The 22,546-nt window shown below is 38.6% G+C and overlaps 1 protein-coding gene across 3 annotated transcripts in view; it reads right to left on the bottom strand.

Moving 5' to 3' along the window:
- SLC25A13 (solute carrier family 25 member 13) overlaps nt 1-22,546 on the bottom strand; it is a 99,081-nt gene that overhangs the window by 52,539 nt on the left and 23,996 nt on the right. For all 3 annotated transcript variants that reach the window (XM_038127773.1, XM_038127772.1, XM_038127771.1), the window contains 2 exons: nt 18,026-18,168; nt 10,220-10,335 (listed from right to left, as the gene is read on the bottom strand). In XM_038127773.1, the coding sequence (XP_037983701.1) occupies nt 10,220-10,335; nt 18,026-18,168 (259 nt within the window). The remainder of the gene's footprint in view (nt 1-10,219; nt 10,336-18,025; nt 18,169-22,546) is intronic.

A 22,546-nucleotide genomic window follows, 5' to 3' on the forward strand; every position in this document is an offset into this window, starting at 1 on the left:
AACATTCCAAGTTAAAGATGTGCACTTAATTTTTCCTATGAGCTGGAAAACACAGACTACCACATTAGTGTAGATACAGTAAGAGAACCCACACAACTTGATCTTTTCACAATCACACTGTACATTGATGTCAATATGACTTGGCAACTACTACCAGATGATTTTCTGACAGAATGCATGTTGGATTATACAGTGCAGGCAGCTGACTGAATGATTGCCTACTGTGCTTCTACTGATTCTTTGATGGCATGAGATGTGGTATCCTCTTTGCCACTGCTTTTTTATTCATACCCCATACTTCCTTTTTGCAACCATTTATGGTGCACAAACTCCTATGCCCAGTGGACAGTCTTCTTCCGCTTCCCTCACTAGGTCTCATTACCCATTCATCTACCACATCACTGACTCAAGTCTCATCTGAAGGCATTTTGCCCAATTCATACATTAAAAAACATTCATATTACACAAAAAATTTGAAGTGTTTTAGCTTGTGATTTAACCATCAAAAGGTATCCAATTATGTACCAGAACTCACTCCAGGTTACTGTTCAGTTGTAACAATCATCCCAATCATCTAAGTCCAGTATTAAAATAAAAAATGGACAATTAAAAAAATTTTGCATTAAACCTGCAGTTGGAAGTTCCACAGCTATCCACAAGTCACTTAACACAGCAAAACACAGAGAAGCTGAGGTGTGCTTCAGTAGCCACGAGTCATGATGTCTGTTTAGACTTTTTTTTTTTTTTTTAAGGAACCTGTTTCAGAACTAGACAATAATTTGTAATGGAAAGGACATCTGAATTTCATGGAGTCCAGACACCAGTCAAAGAAAGTCCAACCAGAAGAGGTTTTCAGGGCCATGGCCCATGGCAGATGAGGTTCGAATACCCCCTCATGGATTTCTGACTCAGGACGACAGGGTAAAGGAACATTGAAATCCCAGAGGGTCACAATCAGTGGGACAGGGTCTAGTTGGAGGCCTGTCCCTAGTGGCATTTCCCTAGGTACAACACTGGCCCCAATACTGTTTCATCAGCAAGTTCCACCTGAACATGAGGAAGAACTTCTTTACTGTGTGGGTGTCTGAGCACTGAAGCAGATTGCCCAGAGAGGCTGTGGAGTCTTCCTCACAGGAGTTACTCAAAAACCATCTGGACACAATCCTGTGCCATGTGCTCTGGGATGACCCTGCTCGAGCAGGAAGGTTAGACCAGATGACCCACTGCGGTGCCTTCCAACCTGAGCCAATCTGTGATTCTGTGAATACCTCCAACAACAGAGATTCCACTACTTCTCTGGGCAACTGTGCTTTGATCCTAAACAAGTATTTAATCAAAATATCTGATAAATGGAAGCTTTAAAATCCAGTTCAGAACACTGTTTAATTGCTTCAGTTCTAAAAAAAGCAAAATGTTAATGCTTCAATGTCAAGAGCCGTAACAGCACAAAATCAATCTAGAGCTAGCAAAAGATACAACCATTTGTGTGTTTGCATTGCTTGAACCAGAGCGGTAAGAAAGCCAAACAAGCAACAAGTTAAGATTTTAAATATTCATTTTCAGAAATCCATGCTGTCACTTTCATCAATCTTTTAAAAAATTCAACTTTGAAACTCAATTTTAAAATAAATTGCAAGGTTCTAAAACAAATAATTGCTTGTCCCTCCACAGTCTCTAACTAAAAATAGCAACCTTGCCATTCGTTTCTGATCACAGCATGAAAGAGTTGTTTTATTTTCCCTCCAGGTGATCTGCCTGCTGATTTACAGTGGGGGGTTTTTGGTCCTTCAAGTCCTGGGCACCTTCTTCTCTGCAGTGTACTGATGTGTATGTTTAGATGCTTATTGAACAAACAAGCATGATGCATTTACATTTTCATTCCTGTGATTCCGTTCCATTTTCATTCCTATGACATTCCATTTCCTGTGATTAAGAAGTAAAATAGAAATAAAGCATGCTTTGGAATAACTACAGACGTACTTGACACAACAAGGACCACCAATATTCTCCAAGTGAAATTTGGACTTACAAACTTTAGATTTCAAAAGGAAAACTCAGAAAGTCATTATTCCACTGCATTTTGTGTCTAAAGAAAGTCACTTAACAGAACAAGCTACTAAAATCTTTACTGGGTATAGTCCATAAGTATCAGACACATTAAATCTGAAATTCTTTCTAACTGTTTATTTTGCAAGAATATTTTTCAAATGTAGATGGAATCAACATCTTTTTTTTTTTACACCACCAGGGACTAATTTCACTGTAGCTGTCCAGCAATAAAAAACTTACTTCAGAATTCACATCTTTGTTTCCTACAGCAATTTCATATACAAATCAAAGTGATAAAAGCAAACTCCTGGCTCAAAGAAATAACCATGAACTTTACACTTTCCAGCATAGACTTGAAAGCTTTATATCTTTAACAGCTATTTTGCTTAGATAGATGATATTAAAAAAAAAAATCACTTTCTTGCAAAGCATTAACACACATTTTCCCTCACTTAAATACTTCAATTTCAAACACACCACAAAATGTACTCCCACAACAGTACTGTATTGGTATAAAACTATTTTAGTTCAATTAAAATGTCTAACTATCTACCCTCAAACCTATCTAAACTGTAATTTTCACTTTGAGCACTTCCAGCATATTCTCAGTTTTGTTTTCTTTTATCAGCCTCTTAAATCAGGTCCTGAATTCCAAATGTTAGGAAAAAATAGTCATTAACTGCTAGGTAACAGCAGATTTTCCAATTTAGAAAACTAAATTACACACACCACAAAAATATGTGTATTTTGCTATCTGAAATTTCATATTAAAATCTGTAATAACAAAACACTTTTCTGGCTCCTAGAACTTGCTGAAGTTTCTGCTTTCTAATCTGGCAATTCCAGGCCAGTTTGAAAATGGGATGGGGAAAAATCTTAATAAAAAAACAAGCTTAAAGTGATATACAGCTCCTGACACGGTTTAAAATATGTTCCGGTGTAGAAGCTTTTGGTGCCTCCCCAAATTCTGCCTAGTAATCATGTTGGGCTTTTTCTTCCAACAGGATATACAGATGGCTGACCCTCAACTTACCAAAGAGTTACTCTGTTAACCAAAGAGTGACCTCCTACAGTTGAAACTGACTCTCAAATCGGCATGCTCCCACCTTTCCCACACCTATTTTTTTCTTTTTAAGTAGCATGAAGTAGCAGCAGAAAGCACAATATTTTAGCCATGTACTATTCTTGAACTATCCCACCAATTCCAAGTGCTCTCTGTTACCTCTGTCTTTTAAAATTGGAGCCATTATAGTCAATTGTGCAAATCTACACTTGGTCTTCTGTAAAAAGAGGATTTTTAACCCACTGAACTGGAACATCTTCCAAGCAGTTCTTCAGATCTCTGACAAGATACCATACAGCACACACGTGCCAATCTGATATTCCCATGTATCTACATTCAGTTATTCAGAAAACATTCATATATCACTTTAAAAGTTTCCAAAATCAGGGTAGTTCTTTTTGTAATAGAACCTGATCATTAAAGAAATGCAGTAAAGGTCAACATATATATAAAAAAATTGATATTTTTTCACCTCCAGATAACAGATCAATATCTGGAGCCCATCAGTGAGAAGCAAAAGCTAATGATACTTGTTGAGCTGCTCTTAGAAAATGCATTGGTTAACTCGGCACACCCTTGGGCATTTAAAAAGACTGTACTGTGACAGCCCCACTGGAGTGCCAGCATCCTCAGAGGCAGCCACAGCAGGGTGGAGAAGCAGGAGCCTGGAGTCTCCCGCTAAAACTGGTCACCTCTGTTCCGAGGGGAACCATAACCATTTTGTGTCTGGAAGAAGCAACAAAGGCTGTACAGCACCTGTTGTACACAGAGGTGAAATGAAGACCAGTATTGGTAAATAAATGTCTATCAAATGTTGCAGGTAGACTTTAAAAAAATGCAACCATCAAACAGATCCCCCAAAATGCTTGCAGCAAACCATAAAGTCCAATACCAATCCTAAAAAATGTTCAGCATGCATTTTCTTTCAGGAGAGAGACACTAGCTACTGAACACAATTCTTTGCCCTAGCCAAACTTTTCAACAAGGACAGAGCAGTCTTGCAGATTAATTTCACACTAATGAAAACACTATCACAAAGAACATGCTTGTGCCTTCATGATTTTTCCCAATCAAAAAAATCCATGATAAGCTTCAACTTCACAAATCTGCTGAAATTGTTGTCTTTTTTATCCTCTTACCTTCCCCCTCCTCTGGTTGTTTGTGCCCTTGTCACGTCTGAAAACTACTAATTCACTTTCTCATGACATATTCATACAGCATCCTGTTCAGCTTGGCCCTAATTTTTGACTGAGATACTTGTGCATTTCTGTTACCTGTGTAAATACTGAAAATACCACCCAAAAAAAAAAAAAAAGTACCATCTCCCTCAGCAAGTAAGACTCTGGATTCAAGCTTGTCTGCTTCATCTGTCTCTGCTGTATGTAAGGAAGAATAACATGACTTTACATACAGAATGTTACATAATTTGCTTACTTAAAATGTCTTCAGAAATTTTCCAGAATGCAATCCTTTAAAAATATTTCTACTTGAACTGTGGCTATCCATAATTTCAGTTCACAAGCAACAGCCTTACATTTTTTTATTACCTTTCCTTGCCTCATTACAAGTTAGCAACAAACTTGCCAGCACCCTAAGACCTGAAGTTTGAAAAACACTAAGCCCCCTGTGGGCATAAAGAATAACTCTAGTCCTCTTGCCTTGAGTAATAATAACAATTAAAAAAAAACAAAAAAAAACCCAAAAAAACCAGATCACTTTCACCAAGGTAAACAGCACAACCTGCTAACAAAAACAGAACATCACTTCTATTTTCTCCATACAAGGCAGCTGGGGGATGATGCATGCGACATGCGTAAGAGAGGCAGACAGAATGGGGTTTTCTTAGCCTGGAGATGGGAGACCTAAAGGAGGAGCTCACTGCTGTCTACAGCTACCCAACAGATGAAGGGAAGACAAAGATGCACAGTGGAAGGACAATGGATGCAAGCTGGAACACTGGCAATCCCAACCAGGCATCAGGAATTTATTTTTCCACTACAATAGTGATCAAACTCTGGGAAATGCTTGCTCATAGAGGCTGCAGAGTCTTCAGCCTCAGAGATTATTTAAAACCGTGATTAGATATTTCCCCTTGAGCAACTGGTCCTGATGGTGGTGCTGCAAGGGTTTGAACCATATGGCTGCCACAGTCACTTCCAGTCTGAATTATCTGAGGGTTCTCTTACCATCCCCAACAAAACAACAGAACAAAACCAATAATAAAGAACAAACTGAAACACTGAATTTCAGTTCTGGATGATGTAGAAAAATCACTTGCATTTTCTAGACCAAATGAAACCAAACAGTGTAATAGGACAAAGCTTCTCCTCATATTTAGAATGACAGATTCATTTTGTATCCTAACAGGCTCTCTTTTACTTAAGATACTTGCATCCAAGTCTGCCTGGTTATATAACATTTTAGTTAAAAGCGAAAAACAAAACAAAAACTTGCTAAGTTGATATATGTATAGAAATTAAATTCTCAAAAAATAGTCTGAGAAGATGTCAAAAATTATTTTTAAGAAAATAAATATACTAACAAGTTTAATTCACATCCTTTTGTAATTAAAACTGACAATTATTTGTGCAAAATTCAGCACCGTACAAACAACAAAAAACATTAGAGACTGAACAGATTTCGCATCTGCAATGTTGCCACTGGATCCATCATATCTAGGCAGCTGTCATTTATATGTCAGCAAATGTTCGCTGTATAGGTGAAGCTGTGATGTGTAAGGTAACAACTCACTAGCTACAACTGGTATCAAGGCAATTTGAACCAGCAATGGAAGCATCACTGATAAATACTGCAGTTTATCAAGAGATCAAAGCTTATAGCTACAGCAATTTATTTTGTTGGTTCAGATTTAGCTTTTCATTGCTTTACATGGTGTTCAGTGTACCAGGCTGGGCATCACTAAGGTAGGTGTTGTGCAAGAGATAAAAAGAATTACAGATTCCATAAAAACAACCAAGTCATACCAGCAATTGCAGTGCAAAGCATAAAACAAGTAATCCTCTGTAATGAAAGCGAGAGCTACGTCCCACAAGTAGAAGTGAATTCTTTGGTCATGAAAGCAATTATGAAACTCTGGTAATCATTTTTGTATATTAAAAAAATATCAGAGCATTATCGTAGAGGAAAAAACTTTGAAGCTCATCACAATAACTGTCGAGCTATTTAAACTTCTCTTAAGAGCTATGTTTTTTTAGAAAGTTTACGAACAAGTATTCAGGTAATTCAAGTATCAAGTATCAGCAAACAGGAGCACTTAGTAAGATGCATCCTTAATAACTGTGTTATCTAACAAATGTACTGATATAATTAATAACAGAAGCAGAGACCCACAAGAGCTGATGTCTGCATGCCAATGAAGTTTTGTTTTAAAGACAGAAGCAAAATCCAATGCTTGAATCTGCAGCTGCTACACTTAACAAACAAAAATTTGGGGAGTGGGTTCCCAATTTCCTTCATGTTTTTGCTGGCTTTGGCGGGAGGTTGTTGTTTTGTTGTTTTGGTTTTTTTTAATTAAAGGACTGACATTTTACAGCATACTCATACTTCTCAAAGCAGCACAACACAGCATCCATTTTGAAACAGCTTCAGATTGAACTAGAGGATGTCTAAAAAAGAAAACCAAAACCATAAAACCACACACTATACCACAGCTCCATTTCATTAAGTACAAGAGCAAGAATTTCTGTCTGATGGGTAATTCTACTTTAATAGAAATCAGAATTAAAATCTTTAAAGCTGGTTCAGTAGTGGTTGGCAGCACAGACTCAGGCAACCACACCTCTTACTGTGCCTTTCCTTACTCTCTTAGCAAAATCAACATGGACAACACTTATTTTGCCCTACACTAGGGCTTGTGAGAACAGGTATCAGAAAATGTGAGTTCCAGTTCCTGGGTATCACTGCTGTGTTATTCACAGCTCAGAACTGCTAGGTACCATCATTTATTTTACCCATCCAAAATTAAAGATGAAGTTTACAATGACTTCGTTTTTAAACACTTTTTTTATGCAACCATCTTACCTTTTTTTTAAATGCCATCTAGTAAAGAATTTCAAAGGGCTCTGCTTCTTTAATGAGGCATTAAAATACAGTCACACGACAAAAAAGCAACTCTACTAAGTCTCTTAAACCCCTGGACTTACATTATCAGCTTTTATGTGCCTGTCAACACTCAACATTAAGAAGCAATGGTTTGCTCTTTGCCTCGAATTTAAACTTTCCTGCTGAGAGCTTTAACTCCTTACAAACTGTCAATGCTTTGACACTTCAGCAGAAAGTAAATCTACAACATGATGCAATGGCCAGGTGTAGTCCCAACCAGCCACTAGCCACTAATTTACTAGTGGGCATTTAATTCACCTCAAAAAGCAATAAACTAGAAATACTTTCCATCCCCCCATGTACCCACACTGCTTGCACATCAGCCCTTTTAAATAGGTAATAGTTCTGTCAAAGAACCAGGTACAGTTAACTTGCCACTTTCAAGAAATGAAACATTTAAAATTGTAGAGACGTCAACATTCGGCTAAAATGCAAATCTATTTCCAACCCAGAAGCTAAAGTAAGAGTGTAGCATTTTTAAAGAAAAGTAAGTGCAAAGTGTTGAATTGGAACTTCTTTACCCAGAACATTCCTCTGAGTCTCTACAGCCTGGACCTCATATTCAGTGTAAAAGTTCATTGGCATAAAGCCCATTATTAATTCCTTTCCTAACAAAGACGCCAAGTCAAGTGCACCTGAGAAAGAGTAAGAGTTGGAAGGATTTGCATGGTAGAAAATGTGAAATTCACTGCTGGGAACTATTCTGCTTGGAATAAGCTAAAATATTTATATCATTATTTTAGTGTACAGAAAAAAAAATGACTGCACAGATAAGCCATGCTGTTTCTTTACAACAATAAAATGAGACAGAGACTTAAAATGAGAGCCTTGAGACACTGCACCTAACAGCAGTATACTGAAAAATTATCCTTTCTCTATTCTTCTGTTCCTTTCACACTGTAATTCCACAGTATACAAAACCCCTATTTAAGTCTCCTAACCTTGATAAGGACTTGATACTACTCTCATTCAAGTGAATGGAAAAAGAGCTCATAATCAGCCTCAAAGACACATGACTGAGGCATTGAGTGGCAAAGTTACAGGATAGTATTTTAATAATGTATTTATGAAAATATTAGGGTTTTTTCCATTATAGCAGGAAAATAAAACTCCTTTTTTCTCCTCATGATATAAAATAAGGAACTAGCCTTGTCTAAAGGTCAACCATTTCTGCTGAGAATGCACAACACTGAGACAGCTCTTCCATCCTCTCCAGTCCAGGTATTTACTGGGGTGATAGCCACAAGGTACTATACAGAAGTTACAAATACATCTGTGGTTTCAAAAGGGGAGATGAAGGAATTAAACAAAAGCTATCTGAGATTCTGCCAATGCTGGCATGTCTCCTCTTTCAAATACCTTAAATACAGTCTGGCATGGGATTTTCTCTCATCACTAGAAGGACTTCAATGGACTTCAAATGCCAAACAAATCCTTTGACTCACTGTGTAAAACCCCAAGGGAAGCATTTGACAGCAGGAAAAATAGAAACAAGAATGCCAAGAGTTAAAAAGTTAAGTCAGACTGATTCAGCATTCAGATCAAACGAATACAGTTCTTCCTAGATTATTAATGAGTGCTCCAAGCAAGCAGGGGCTCTGACACAGACAAGAAACTGCACATCACAGGCATTCCAGGAACTCTGGTCTGCCTTCACTGGAACAAAACCCTAGTAAAATATGCATTCCCTCCTGTTTTAAAAGCATGGCACCTCTCACTGCTTCTCTGTCCATATAATACAAAAAAATGTTAGGCACAAAATACTTCCTTCATCAAGGTTATGATCTGCAGAATTTTTTTCTGAAAACCCTTTAGCATCTGTAGTAGCTTCTGAAATACTGCAAACAAAAAGCACATCTTTCACACCCTCAACACACTTCCAAAATAATAAAAACAAGAGACACAAGAAGAGACAGCAAGTCTTCTCACCAGCCACAACTTCAAATACAGATTTTTTTGAGAAGGTAGAAAGAATACAATGATGTTTCAAGCAATGGTTATAGAATCTTGTTAGTTCAAATGGAAAGAGAAGGGCTTTTTTAACTGAGCATAAGACATGTGTGGGAAATACTAGTAAAATGCAATGGATGTGTGAACCATATATTTCGGAAAGACAGAAGAGTCAATATCATCAAATTTCCCATTTCCTTAGAACTGTTTAAAAAACAAAGAATAAAACTTGATATCTAGGAATAACCATGTCCAAATGTAGCAGATTGGAAACAGCAATTTTAGACAGTGTAGGTACTCAGCAAAAAAAATTCCCCATACTTTTCCAAGTGCAAGCTCAATAACAGAAATTAGTCCAAACTGCTAAATTCCAAATCCTTCTTTCAGACTGAATGGCGCTTATCATTAGGCAGGTGGGAGATAGTCCTCCAGATATCAAAAGCTAGATCCTAGAGATATCTAGGATATCTAGAGAGAAACAGTCCTCTTAATCAAGTTTCAAACTGGCCTGAGTATATCTCATTATCAGTGCAAACATCACACTTCCAAGACACAGCTGAATTTTACAGGGGGAAGGAACGGCAGAGGGCAAGTAATAATGAATTAATTACTATAAAATCTCACAGAAAACAGTTTTAAGCCTTAGAAGTCAGCCAGCTTGAAATACAGCAAATTTAAACAAAAAATAATTCAGGGTAATGATTTAAAACCCAACATTCACCCAAGCCTTCTGGCAACTTCATTGCAGTTTTACAATCATTTCCTGTGGTCACCTATCACTGCTGGTCTGGACCTGCACAAGCATGTTGGGGAAGAGAAAGAGGGAAGTGACCAGTCCTCCAGAGAAAACAATGAGGATGACCTTGGCTTCATACTGTGCACACATACATGATTAAAAGAGTGCAGGCATAAAGTTGCCTGGCATTAATGTAGTTCCACTCCCAATTACTGTCTCCTACGGTAACAGGAGGTGAAACAGAGTTTGGCATAGATACAGATTTTTACATGAAGAATGCACATTTAAGAATGTCTTACCAAAAGTAACTTCTCCTTTGCCAGTCTTGTCAAACAGCTGAAAGGCTACTATGAACAATGCGTCTGGAGCACACAGGACTGATTCAAATGCCACAAACTCTTGAAAAGATATCAACCTAAGGGATGAAGGAAAAAAAATAGCTATGAAACCAACTTGCTCGCAAAAAACGGAAATACAATATAATATTGATTATACAAAAGAAGTAAGACCATAACCAAAATATGTCCAAAATGTATTCAGTAGGAATTAAAATTTATCCTAAAATGCCCTATCCCAAATGCTGTCAGGAAGCCTTTATATCACTAAACGGAAATGTCTGTTGAACAAGGCATTATTCCTCTCAGCAAGTCACAACAGAACATAAAATAAGCAAAACACTCAGCATGGCTACTCACGTCAGCTTTAATGTCTAACTGAACTGCCCTCTGGGGGAGCCTACCTCCCTCCACTGGCAAGACAGAGCCAATAAAGACATGAGTAACTTCCCTCAAGACTCAGTACTTAGCACTTTTGGAAAGCAAATCCATTCAAGACCTACATGCTGCCACTCACTTCAGAAGGAACCGATCAGAATGTGTTATCTGTTTGCTAGCAACTTATTAGTCATCCATCACAGCCCTCCAGTCCTGCATGTTGAGTCACAAATTTCAATCAGTAGTCTGCATGTTCTTCCTCAGCCCAAGAGCAGTTTATTCAAATTCATCATTACAGCCCAGTTCCTAATGTGCTAGCACAGTAGTAGGGCATAGATAAAAACAGGGTTGTCCTTCCAGAAGTTAGTTCATAAGCAGAAATACATAATTAAACAACATGGCATTGTTTGCAGCAGTAGGTTTGATAACAGCAAAGACCTTGAACATTCTAATTTCTCTGCATCACACCCAAGAGTTCAAATGGAGATCAAACTCTATTCTTAAAGAGGCAAAGGCCAACTATTCTTCTTTTTCCTGCTTCTTTAATGTCTAGGCTGTAGAGTTTAAAATCATCTTCAAATATGTGGTGGCAGGGCCTGCTAGCAGTCTGGGATAGTAAAGATTGCTGTCTCTCAGGCTGCTTCATTGTCAGTGTAGCAGGCACGTAGCTTTAATGGGTTCATGTGGCAGCAGCTAGGGAACAAGGATTATTTCTGAAAAGCACGAAATTCAGTGTATCAACTGTCAAGAAACACACACAAACCCAGGGGATTTTTAATGGAAACTAACTGTATCCTTAGGACTTTGATCCAAAGTGACACTGCAGCCAGTTCAATGAAAACTTTTACTCAGTATGCAATAACAGTGAAGAACTAACAGTTTGAATAAGTTGGAAAAGATATTTTTTCCATCAAGTTATGATGACCCATGACTATACAGCAATTTCCAGTCACCTGTTTTATGGGAATTCAGAGAATATGCTGAGTTGGAAGGGGCCCATCAGGATCATGGAGTCCAACTCCTGGCCCTGCACAGGACCATCCCCAAAAGTCACACCATGCACCCGAGAGGATTGTCCTTCCTGAACTCAGACAGGCTTGGTGCTGTGACCACTTCCCTGGGAAGCCTGTTCCAGTACCCAACCACACTCTGAGTGAAAAACCTTTTCTTAATATCTAACCTAAACCCCCCTGAACTCAGCTTTATGCTGTTTGCTTGAATTCTGACATTGGTCACAAGAGTGAAGAGTTTAGTACTATCCCCTCCTCTTCCCTTGTGAGGAAGTTGAAATCACAGTGAGGTCACCTTTCAGTCTCCTCCAGACTGAACAGACCAAGTGACCTCAGCCACTGCTCATATGGCTTTCCCTCAAGGCCCTTCACCATCTTTGCTGCCCTCCTTTGGACACTCTCTAACACCTAAATGTCTTTTTTATATTGTGCCACCCAAAGCTGCTCACATTATTCAAGGTGAGGCCGCCCCAGCTCAGAGCACAGCAGGACAATCCCCTCCCTTGCCTGGCTGGCTGTGCTGTGCCTGAGGCCCCCAGGACAAGGGTGGCTCTCCTGGCTGCCAGAGCACTGTTGACTCATGTTTAACTTTCTGTCAACCAGGACTCCCAGGTCCCTTTCCACCGTGCTGCTCTCCAGCCTCTCATTCCCCAGTCTGTCTGTACCTCCAGGGTTGCCCCATCCCAGGTGCAGAATCTGGAACTTTCCCTTGTTAAACTTCATACAGTTGGTGATTGCCCATCTCCCTAGTTTGCTGAGGTGTCTCTGCAGGGCCTCTCTGCCCTTGAGGATGTCAGCAGTTGGCAAACTTACTTAGTATCCCTATGAGTCCTACATCAAGGTGACTTAAGATGAAGTTGAAGAGCACAGGGCCAAGGATGGAGCCTGCAGAACCCCCCTAGTGACAGATTGCCAGCCTGATGTCACTCCATTCACTGTAACCCTTTGTGCCTGATCTGTAAGCCACTCCCCACATCATGTAACCAGGCTTTTCAGCTGTGCACTGGACATTTTGTCCAGAAGGACACTGTGAGAGACAGTATCATAAGCTTTGCTGAAGTCTTAAAAGATTACATCTACTGGCTTTCCTAGATCAACACTTGAAGTGTGCTTGCTGCACATCAGCAGCCAAACATCCACAGGGTAACAAGCCAACTTCCATGAGGAACATGTTCCTTGATTAATAAAAGAGGACTTTTTTTTTTAAAGAAGCACAGCACAGAGAAGGCCTAAAATCTGTTCTGCACTACCTCCCTCAATATACCTGCAATAAATAAAAATAGAAGAAATGTAGAGTATGAAATGGTCTAACAAATAATTAACTCTGGGAGCTTGCCACCATAAATTAATTATAACATAGTGCAAGAAGTAAATAAAAAGAAAACTCCTCAGGTATTCTTAAGATGAAACTCAAAATTAATGATGTCAGCAAACATATAGGAATGCCTTAAGCTTTACTGGCAAAGAAGTCTGTGCCTTGTTACATATGCACACGAGCAATCCATCAGTCCTTTAAACACCTTGGGAGCTCTCAGTATTCTCCACTGTTAGACACAGACTACATAGATACTCAATTTTTCAAAGGCAGAAAACTTCCATCCCTTCTAAGCCAAAAGAAATTTTTTCAAAAGTAACATTTCCTTCAATTTTGAACCAATATATCACAACCTACTCAGTTTTGCATTTTTGCATATTTACTGTTACAATGTGACTTACTGGCTATAAAAAGCTATTATTATTTATTATTACTGGCTACATACCTGACAGAGCAGTAAACAGATCCAAAGCACTGAGTTCTGTTCCAAAGATTATAATAAATGCACACAGAAAAAACAAAAAGGACAGCAGGTGACAAGACTCTAGAATAGGATTGTTTGGAATTATAAATGTAAAATCTCTGCCAACACCGTTTTGGTAAAGCTGCTTTTTGTGTGCAACAACCTGCACGTGTCCTTACCAACAGTTCACAATACAGTGATTACAGAACAGAGAAGAAATACAGCACCTATCCCAGCAGAATCCCAGCACCATGTTAAGAACATATGCTATGTGACTAGGCCTGGGTTTGATTAAAACTCCATGTATTAACACTATTACAAGTTTTTACACTAGTAGAAGCATTTTTTTTTCAGCACTTGGAAGCAATAACCCCCCAAATAAATCACAGATAAATGCTTAAGATAACCCTATATCCATTTTTTAAACAATTACTCATAGAACTAGGAAGATTAAAAAGTGTACAAATTGTGTAGTTCTAGCCAGACTGTTAAAGAAGAGACATTAATATCTGCTGTGCCAGCTGAATTCAAATTAACCCAATTTTTACATGTTAATTAAACCAGCTATTTTCTTCTTATTGTATTTTTGCTCCCTAAGTAGACTAGCCTGCTAGTGATTCCCAACAGATCTATTCTAAGGACGACGTATTCATTTACTTCTATTATGACCATACAATACAGTAACTGAGCAGTAATTTTTCAGTCAATTACACGTGTGAGTCTTAATGCTTAAAGAAGCTGAAAAAATGTGTACGACATAGCCATATGCTCACTTCTCTACACTGCACAAGGGTAGTTGCCTGGGTAACATGTTTTCTCTCTGGTTTAGCATCACCCTTTTGGGTTTAGCATAGCCCTTCACTGAATATCATTAGGTGTCATTAAACAGCACATGTTAACATAGACTTCAATATACTACTTAAGAGTTATTTCATATACCTAAACAAGAAGTCATTCTTATGTTACAAAAGCAGAGAAAAACCTAGTGATTTTAACAGCACAGCAAGAGGAAGCTGAAATGTTTACGAAATTTTATTTCAGTTTTGAAGATATTCCACCCAAGTAAGTCAAAGTCTTCCTTCACCTTCACATCCTCATTACCAGTGCCAATACTGCACAGTTTATTCAGGAAGGTTCAAATCTTGATATTGTAAAAGCATCCACATAAAAGAGCACCAGTCTAAACATAACAACAGAGTATGGTGCAGCAAAACCACTATTTACTACCCTCCCCTGTCTTCCATGCTCACACCCATGGTATCTGGACACCCCACAGACTCAACACATTCCCACCAGAGAAAGTCTGCAAGGAGCCACACAAAGAAAAAAACCCACCTGCTTTTTATTACCTGCTGTAATAATACATACAAATGCAATGATGAAGAGATTTTCTTCAGAAATCAATGCAGATGTTTTTACTGTATCAGCAATTTAAACATGGTAACATAATGGGACACAAATTGAAGCTACATCTATTATTTTACTCTGCAAGCTAGGTAAACTAAGTATAGTGTAAATTGGTGCATTAGAGGATAAATTTGTATCCAATAATAATGGAAAATGCTGGTATTTCCAAGTGTTATTTTTGAATACTTTGTCCTTTCTAAAAATAAAGCATATAGTGTTTCTTAGTAAAGTGTTAGTTACTACAGTCCAAACAGAGACATGCAGTAAATGCTTATTTTGTTAGGCAGATGTTTAAAAGTACCAACAAAAATCTGAAAAATTATATTACAGTAGGCAGGATGGAAAATGCCTGGCCTATTGCTGATAGGCCTTTAGAAAGCTATTGTATTTTGGGGAAATTTCTGATCCAACTGAGACCAAATGAAGCCTTCTTTTTTTTTTTTTTTTAACTAAGATCAGGAGTGAGAGACTTAAGGCCAGGAACCAGGCTCCTCAATCTGTTTCATACAAACAACAACTATGCAACATAACACTTACTAAAATCTTTTTAAATGTTATTACCAGTCGACTACTTTGAAAGGTTTGTCTGGCAAGGAAAGTATTTCCTTTTCTTGGAGGAAACCTTAAAAACGTGCCTCTGTAAGAGAACAGCAGAAAAGCCCACCATCAAATAAACCTCTGCCCTGGCTTAAGATGGAGGCAAAACTTGCTCGCATGGCAAGGGATATTCATTGAACAACAGAGTATGCCTTAAGAGGTCTCATACCTTTGTCACAATAACAGTAGCTCACGTAGACCCTCAAAACCTCAATCTCTAGCAATGCAGGAACTGGGCTAGACTTACATAAGATTTTGTCTACAGTAACCACTGTGACATTACTGTATATGTAAGAGCTATGGTTCCTTTCATTTCACACTCAGAACTTCTTCAGCTCTTGGGTAAGAAACTCTTTGCCCATCTATACGCCCTGCTCATGAGCCTGAATCCTTGTGCTGTCTGCCTTTCACCTGTGTACTTGCCTAGTTAAGTATTTCACACTGATTACAGGTACGTATACATAACCCGTCACCAAAATCAGAAAGAATTTAAAAATATTCTAAAGAGTGCTAGGAACAGCCCTGGTGGAGGCTCAGACCCTTTTAGTGACAAGTGGTCATGCTCAACAGTCATGAACAACAGCTGCTTCTTCAGAGCAAAAGAGGGATCCAAGACAGTGGATAAATGCTTCTGGAAACAGCCTAGCAGTATTTTCACTGCACTACTTTATGTCACTAACACTGTAACAATATTAACTTGTCATTGCTCGTGCAAGATACCTTCTATTTTATAATAGAAATAATGCTAAATTACTGAACAGACTCTCATGACCTTAACCACGTGTAAGTCCCTAAACACTGACAAGCCCATTAAAAATGAACACCAACAAAAGCTGGTTTGTGCTTCACTGTAAAACTGGGAACTCTGGACTGTGAAGTTGGCAGCATTCAATAGGAGAAGACCAACAGTCCTGTTGCCGTCTTGAGGAGATTTCATGACAGGAGCCAAAAAGCAGCTGACCCCTACCTCAGATGATTACTCTGCAAGTTACTTTAAACACCAGGAGAACAAGGTACAAAAACCTAAGCAATACGGCAAAAAATGCTGCAATGCCACGTTAGGGAGATGGATGCTAATCACTTTCCAAACTTTCTCCATTCTTTCACATATTAGCTAAACAGGAAGACAGCCTGAATGCCAGAAGAGACTCTCCAAAGACACGTTACGAACTGTCACTGCACAGTGTGGATTACAGAAACAATCCTTACCCACGGCAGAAAGCAGCAATTAGAAACCTCAACACTACACCGCAAAACTCTTACAAGATCACGCCAAGTTACGAAATCCCAACTTGTCAACAAGTTCACATAGGCTACAGTTTTACATTTTGTTCTTCCTGACACCAGCTTCTGTGAGGGAGATCCAAATCACAAGGTATGGATTATGCTCTCAATCTTCTTATTACAAAACGGATTTCCAGCCATGTAATTTGGAAAATGCTGTTTTTGCAGGCATCAAACCAAAGGAAGAAATCTGAGAAATGTTTAACATTTTCAGTCAAATACTGTCTGAAGATATGGCTTTCTTGATGCCATCAATATTACCAACACAACCTTTTACAGAATTCTTTTACTGGGGCAGCAGTCATCACATTAACTCATCCGCAAGGTTTAAGGTGCCCAGCTGCCAAATACATGAGACTGCTGAGCTGAAAAGAGAGCACAGAAAGGACTGCAAAATTTCTCAGTTATGCCTGCATCTGTTCCCTAGGAAAACTGCATTATCTGGTCATGCTTTGTTTATCTCACATTTTACTCTCTGAAACCACTGATATGAGTCATGCCTGAAGTTTTCTGGTTTCTAAAAATGCCACAACTACACACTTAAAGTCCATAGCTAATTATTCTCACGTTTCTCTAAAGATACTTTAAAGGCAGGGTTCAACAACTCATATGGGTGAAGAGACAGCTTGCCTGGGCATGTACCAAAAGCAAATGCTAGGATTTCATTAAAGTAGGGGGAAGGAAGATGGAAGAGTAGCTAATCTTGCCTATTGGCAAAGTCACCCTTTCAAATGCAAACCATGTGCAACCAGCTTCACTGCTGTCTTCCCAAGATTGCAGAGTAGCTCCTTAAATACCTTAGGTGCTCCTCCTCCCTCTTGAAGGAAAAACACAGTGGCAAAAACCTTTAACAGTGCCATGGCAAAACAAAGCAGGGGCTCTTTTTTCTAGGATCTCTTCCTACACCATCTGAACTTATTTTGGATTTCTATTTGAATGTGTTTGTGACAGATACATAAAGTAAACAGAGACAGAAAGACTAGGGAAGGAAAGAAAAGCAGGAGCTAGGGGAGCCAGCCAACAAACATGAAAGCTCCCATGAATTAAAAATACATAGTAGACAGAAAATTGTTTGCACCACTAAATGGTAAGAGCAGTGGAAAACAATGTTTCTACTCTTTTCACTTAAAATATACTGTATTTCATTATGGATCTGCAGGGGAAAACAAAACAAACCCCCCTTCAAGGATCAGACAGTTTGAAAAAATGATTTCGTATTTTTTAAATGAACAACAGAAAAAGAAAAAAATAAATAAATCAACTGCAAATTCCCCCCACCCCCCAAACCAAAACCAAAACCACAAAAAAACACTTACCCATCTTTTGTCTGATCCACCACACCTGCAAGGAGCTGTACAGTACTTGCATTAGGTAAACCATCTCCAATTATCTTCAAGTACCGGGTGACAAAGTCATTAGGAGACATGAAGAATTCTCCATTCTTCTCCACACTTGCATACTGTTAAGTGAATACAATATTTAGTGCCTCAACACATCCTTCTCCAGGCATTTATTACCACCACCCATAGTTCCCAATCACGAGCAGGCCTCTGTTACAGCAGATGACAGTTCTGCTCCAGCGAACCTACAGCCTAGACCCAAACAGGAAAGGGTAAGAGGCGAGTACTGAAGCAGCTGAAGGCTCAGCTTCCCAGACAACGAATGGCAGACACACAATTTTTGGATTATCATGTCAACAGTAGTCTAGAAATGCTTCATAGCACCCAATGTGTTTCTGTAGTAGAAGCATGAGCACATTTGCAAGTAGGTATGTGGCATCTCAGGCCTACTGAAATTCTGACAGCAGTAGGGTACTGCAGCATATCTTATTTATGTGAAATGACCCCTTTTTTAGCCATCCTACTTCAGGAGGAGAAGGCAGGGTTGGTGACATCCACAAAATGCCAGTGCAGCAAATGATCCCGCAGGAATGTCCACCTGGGGGTGCTGTTTTGAAGAACTCTACTGCATCACCTCCAGCTATGGAGGTTTCTCCTTAAGGAAAGGAGAGCCTACAGATACTTCTCCTTGGCTGAAGCGCTGAAAGGAGACCAAAGAATAGCATTTGCAGAAAAATGTAACAGCAAAACACGAACTTTGACAGTTCAGCACACTACAGAAACAAGAAAAGAATTCTAACACCTGCTTTACACACAGTCACTAGCATACTACTCCAGAAATCAGCTATTGACTGACCCAAGCATATTTGCTTCCAGGGGAAGCCTCCAGTAATGTGTTACAAATAAAAGTGATATTAACATTTTTGAAGATAATATCTAAATAAACAAATAAAATTCCCTTTGTTACCACCTCTACCCTCATTGCTAGGTCATCCCTCAAATTTTTAAGTCCTCATTTTTTGAAGAACGTCAGATTTGAAATCAATCCTAAGGACTGAATTTTAAGAAAAGAAAAAGGATAATGACAATCATTAAGAGGAAAAGAAATCCCAGGCAAGATTTGTAGAACCATGTGTTAGCTTTAAGGGAAACAGGTCTACCTTGGGATAACAAATATGCACTGAGAACAGGAAAGAAACCACTAATTTCTCTTTCTTTTAGTTTTTAAGGCAAGGCAGGATGATAAACTATCATTGCATCTCCCCACAGAGCATTATCCACAATAAAGTAATAAATAAATTAGATGCCTACCACTATTTTGTAGTGTACCTCAAACACACGTTTTATTTCACATTACTGTGGCTCTGCTAAGGGACGAAAACTGCCAGTTTTCATTTCATATTGGTGCCTGCAGCATACTGTTATACCTGCTGTAGGCATATAACTCTCAGAGGGATGCCAAAGTGCTACAGTAAGTAGATTATTTTCTTCTAGTGCTATAGAAATACCATTTTCAGGTACAGCAATATCTTCAAGAAACAAGGCTTCAGAGAAGCAAGCCCAACAAAACATAACTCGCTTTGGCATCTATATATTGGATAGTGCTAAAGGATTCCTGTTTCAATAACACATGCTTGCTAGCTACTACACTGCAAGGAATTTTGAATTGTATACTTTTATAAGAACTAACAGATCAATTAATTTCAATGTAATCATTTTCAGAAAGACAGAATCCTTCAAAATCCCAGTCTCAGAAACTTTTAACACAGCTGCTATTGAAAAACAAATCAAATAAGTCAGACAGCCTATGCTTCTACATTTCTTTTTTTTTCCATCCAGGCTAACCCCCTGCTAGGGCACTCAATAATAGAAAACAGTACAAGGTTTCAGTGTCCCCCTGTTTCTTGTCATTGTGATTTACTCAAGTGTGTTTGAAATCCAATCACGTACTCTAAACTACATATAGAAAATGACCTTGAAAAATGTCAGCTTCATCACTTTGACTAAAATCTAATCTCTTAGAGGTTGTTAGAAGACTTAGAAGAAGTAGTCTTGGAAATATCTTAACAAAAATTTAAAAAAAAACAACCATCAATTCAATTTGTTTTAGAGGAGCAACATTTGAAAATTGGTTCTTTACAATTTTATTTCCCCCCACTTTGACAATTATACCCACAGAGAATTTGATATCATACATAGTACTTAATGGCTTTTTGGTAACTTATTTACACACATTTTATATAGTCAAGTAATAACAAGTTTAGCCCCATTTTAAGTACGATTTGCAAACATTGTACATGGGATTTGACATACTAAATATGCCAAAAGTTGACTGCAATCCACAGCATTTAAACTGATAATTTCACATTTATTTCTACACTATAGGTACTATTCCTAAATGGCCATAATATTTTTTTAATTCTTAATTGAAGTAGGAAAGAATAATTGTCAAATAATTTTGTAAGAGAACATTCCACAATCTGCAAAAGCAACTGTATTGGCTTCACCACTTAAAATAGTCTGGAGAAGCTTAATTAACACTCTGGGCATCACTCATCTGTAGACCACGAAACAACATAACACATTTACTCATCATTTTTCCTTCCTGGGAGTAAGTAAGCAGCATGACAATCCTGCATTACACTGAACAAAACATTTAGCTCATATTTCATTATTCTTTACTGGGATCCCTTCTTTTTAGTGGAAGGGAAAGCAAAAGAGGAAGAAAAGAAGTCAGAGGTGGCATTTCGTGTGCTAAACTACAATCCCATTCAATCCACCAAATCAGGAGGATTTGAGGGAGCTACAATCTTCAGAAATGTAAAGGAGATGAATTTCCAGGGGCAGATAGGAAACTATTTTCCCACTACTCTCAGCAAACCAACTAACTTCTCCACTCTCCAACTGAGGATCACCTCATATCTCAGAAGGGACTGGGCTTCTCTCTGGTGTGTTTATTTCCTTCCTCAAAGCTAGTGTCTTCTCAGGTCAGTGTCTACTCCCTGTCTGCATTTTCTGCTGCTTTGCTCCTGCTCTTCAAGTATGCTCCTCTGTAAACCACATAACCCCTTCTTTCTCAACAGTCTTTTTGCTCTCCTGACAGATACAAGTTCCAGGACTTAAGAAGTTAAATCCTGACTTTCTCAACTGAAAATTTCATCTCAGAGCTATAAATACTGACAGTATATAATAAAACTATAAATACAGGCAATATACATTGTGACACCTACACATATTGTTAATAATAGCTCACAAGGGACAATGAAAAAATACCAAGAACTACATGGAGAGTGGGGCATGACGCTGGAGAGCAAAGATGAAGGGAAGAAACTGGAAAGGTATGAGCTGTCTCAGGCCCTCAACACCTCCAAAGAAATAATTCAGATACAACAGCTCCCTAATAGCACTGTGACATCTACCTCATACTTATTCTTCAGAACCACAAATTTTTCTACTCTTTTTTTTAATACCGGAATATGAAACCTACCCAGATAGTGGACTAATGAATCTTAGGAAGGCTAGGCATAGTTATTTAAATTTAGGAAATGGGTCAAAGAAAGCAAGTTTCACAAAATCACTGAATAGTTTGGGTTGGAAAGGACTTCAAAGATCATCCAGTTCCAACCTCCCTGCCATAGGCACATACATGTCCCATTAGACTAGGTTACTCAAAGCCCTATCCAATCTGGCCTTGAACACTTCCAGGGATGGGGAATTCACAACTTCTCTGGGCAAGCTATTCTGGGGATTTACCAACCTCACAGTAAGAGTTTCTTCCTTACTTCCTTAACCTAAACCTACTCTCTTTCAGTTTAAAGTCATTCCCCCTTGTCCTATCACTACATGCTCTTGTAAAATGTCCCTATACTTGTGAAATGTCCCTCTCCAGATTATTTGTAGGCTTCCTTAAGGTATTGAAGGGCTGCAGCAAAATCTCCCTGGAGCCATCTCTTCTCCAGGCTGAACAATCTCAATTCTCAGTCTGTCTTCACAGCAAAGGTTCTCCAGCACTCTGATCATCTTTGCGACCCTCCTCTGGACTAGCTCCAACAGGTTCACATCCTTCTTATGTTGAGAGTCCCAAAGCTGGATGCAGCACTGCAGGTGGGGTCTCATAAGAACAGAGCAGGGTTGAAGAATCACCTCCCAGTTTTCAGCAAAACACTAGAGCACATTTCTCTCAAGTATATAAGCAAATACATGAGTCTTTACTTGCATGGTTTCCACAGCAGGCCATCAAAGAAGGAATTTTAGTTAAATAATAAATATGGCCAGCATTTCACACAGTGATCTTCCCAAGAGTTCTACAAATAACAGAAGCAGAGATAACCCTAAGGAAGAAAGGATGGCAAGGATGGAAGAAGAAAGTTTACCAAATCATCTAACAGTAAGGTATCTACATGAACATTTTACCACATATAAGAACAATAGTGAAACTCCTACCACATTCTCTGAACAATGTGGGTTTTTTCTAAGATAGCAATACTTCTTCTGAGT

Source organism: Motacilla alba, chromosome 2, assembly GCF_015832195.1.
Source record: "Motacilla alba alba isolate MOTALB_02 chromosome 2, Motacilla_alba_V1.0_pri, whole genome shotgun sequence".
Classification (NCBI taxonomy): domain Eukaryota; kingdom Metazoa; phylum Chordata; class Aves; order Passeriformes; family Motacillidae; genus Motacilla; species Motacilla alba.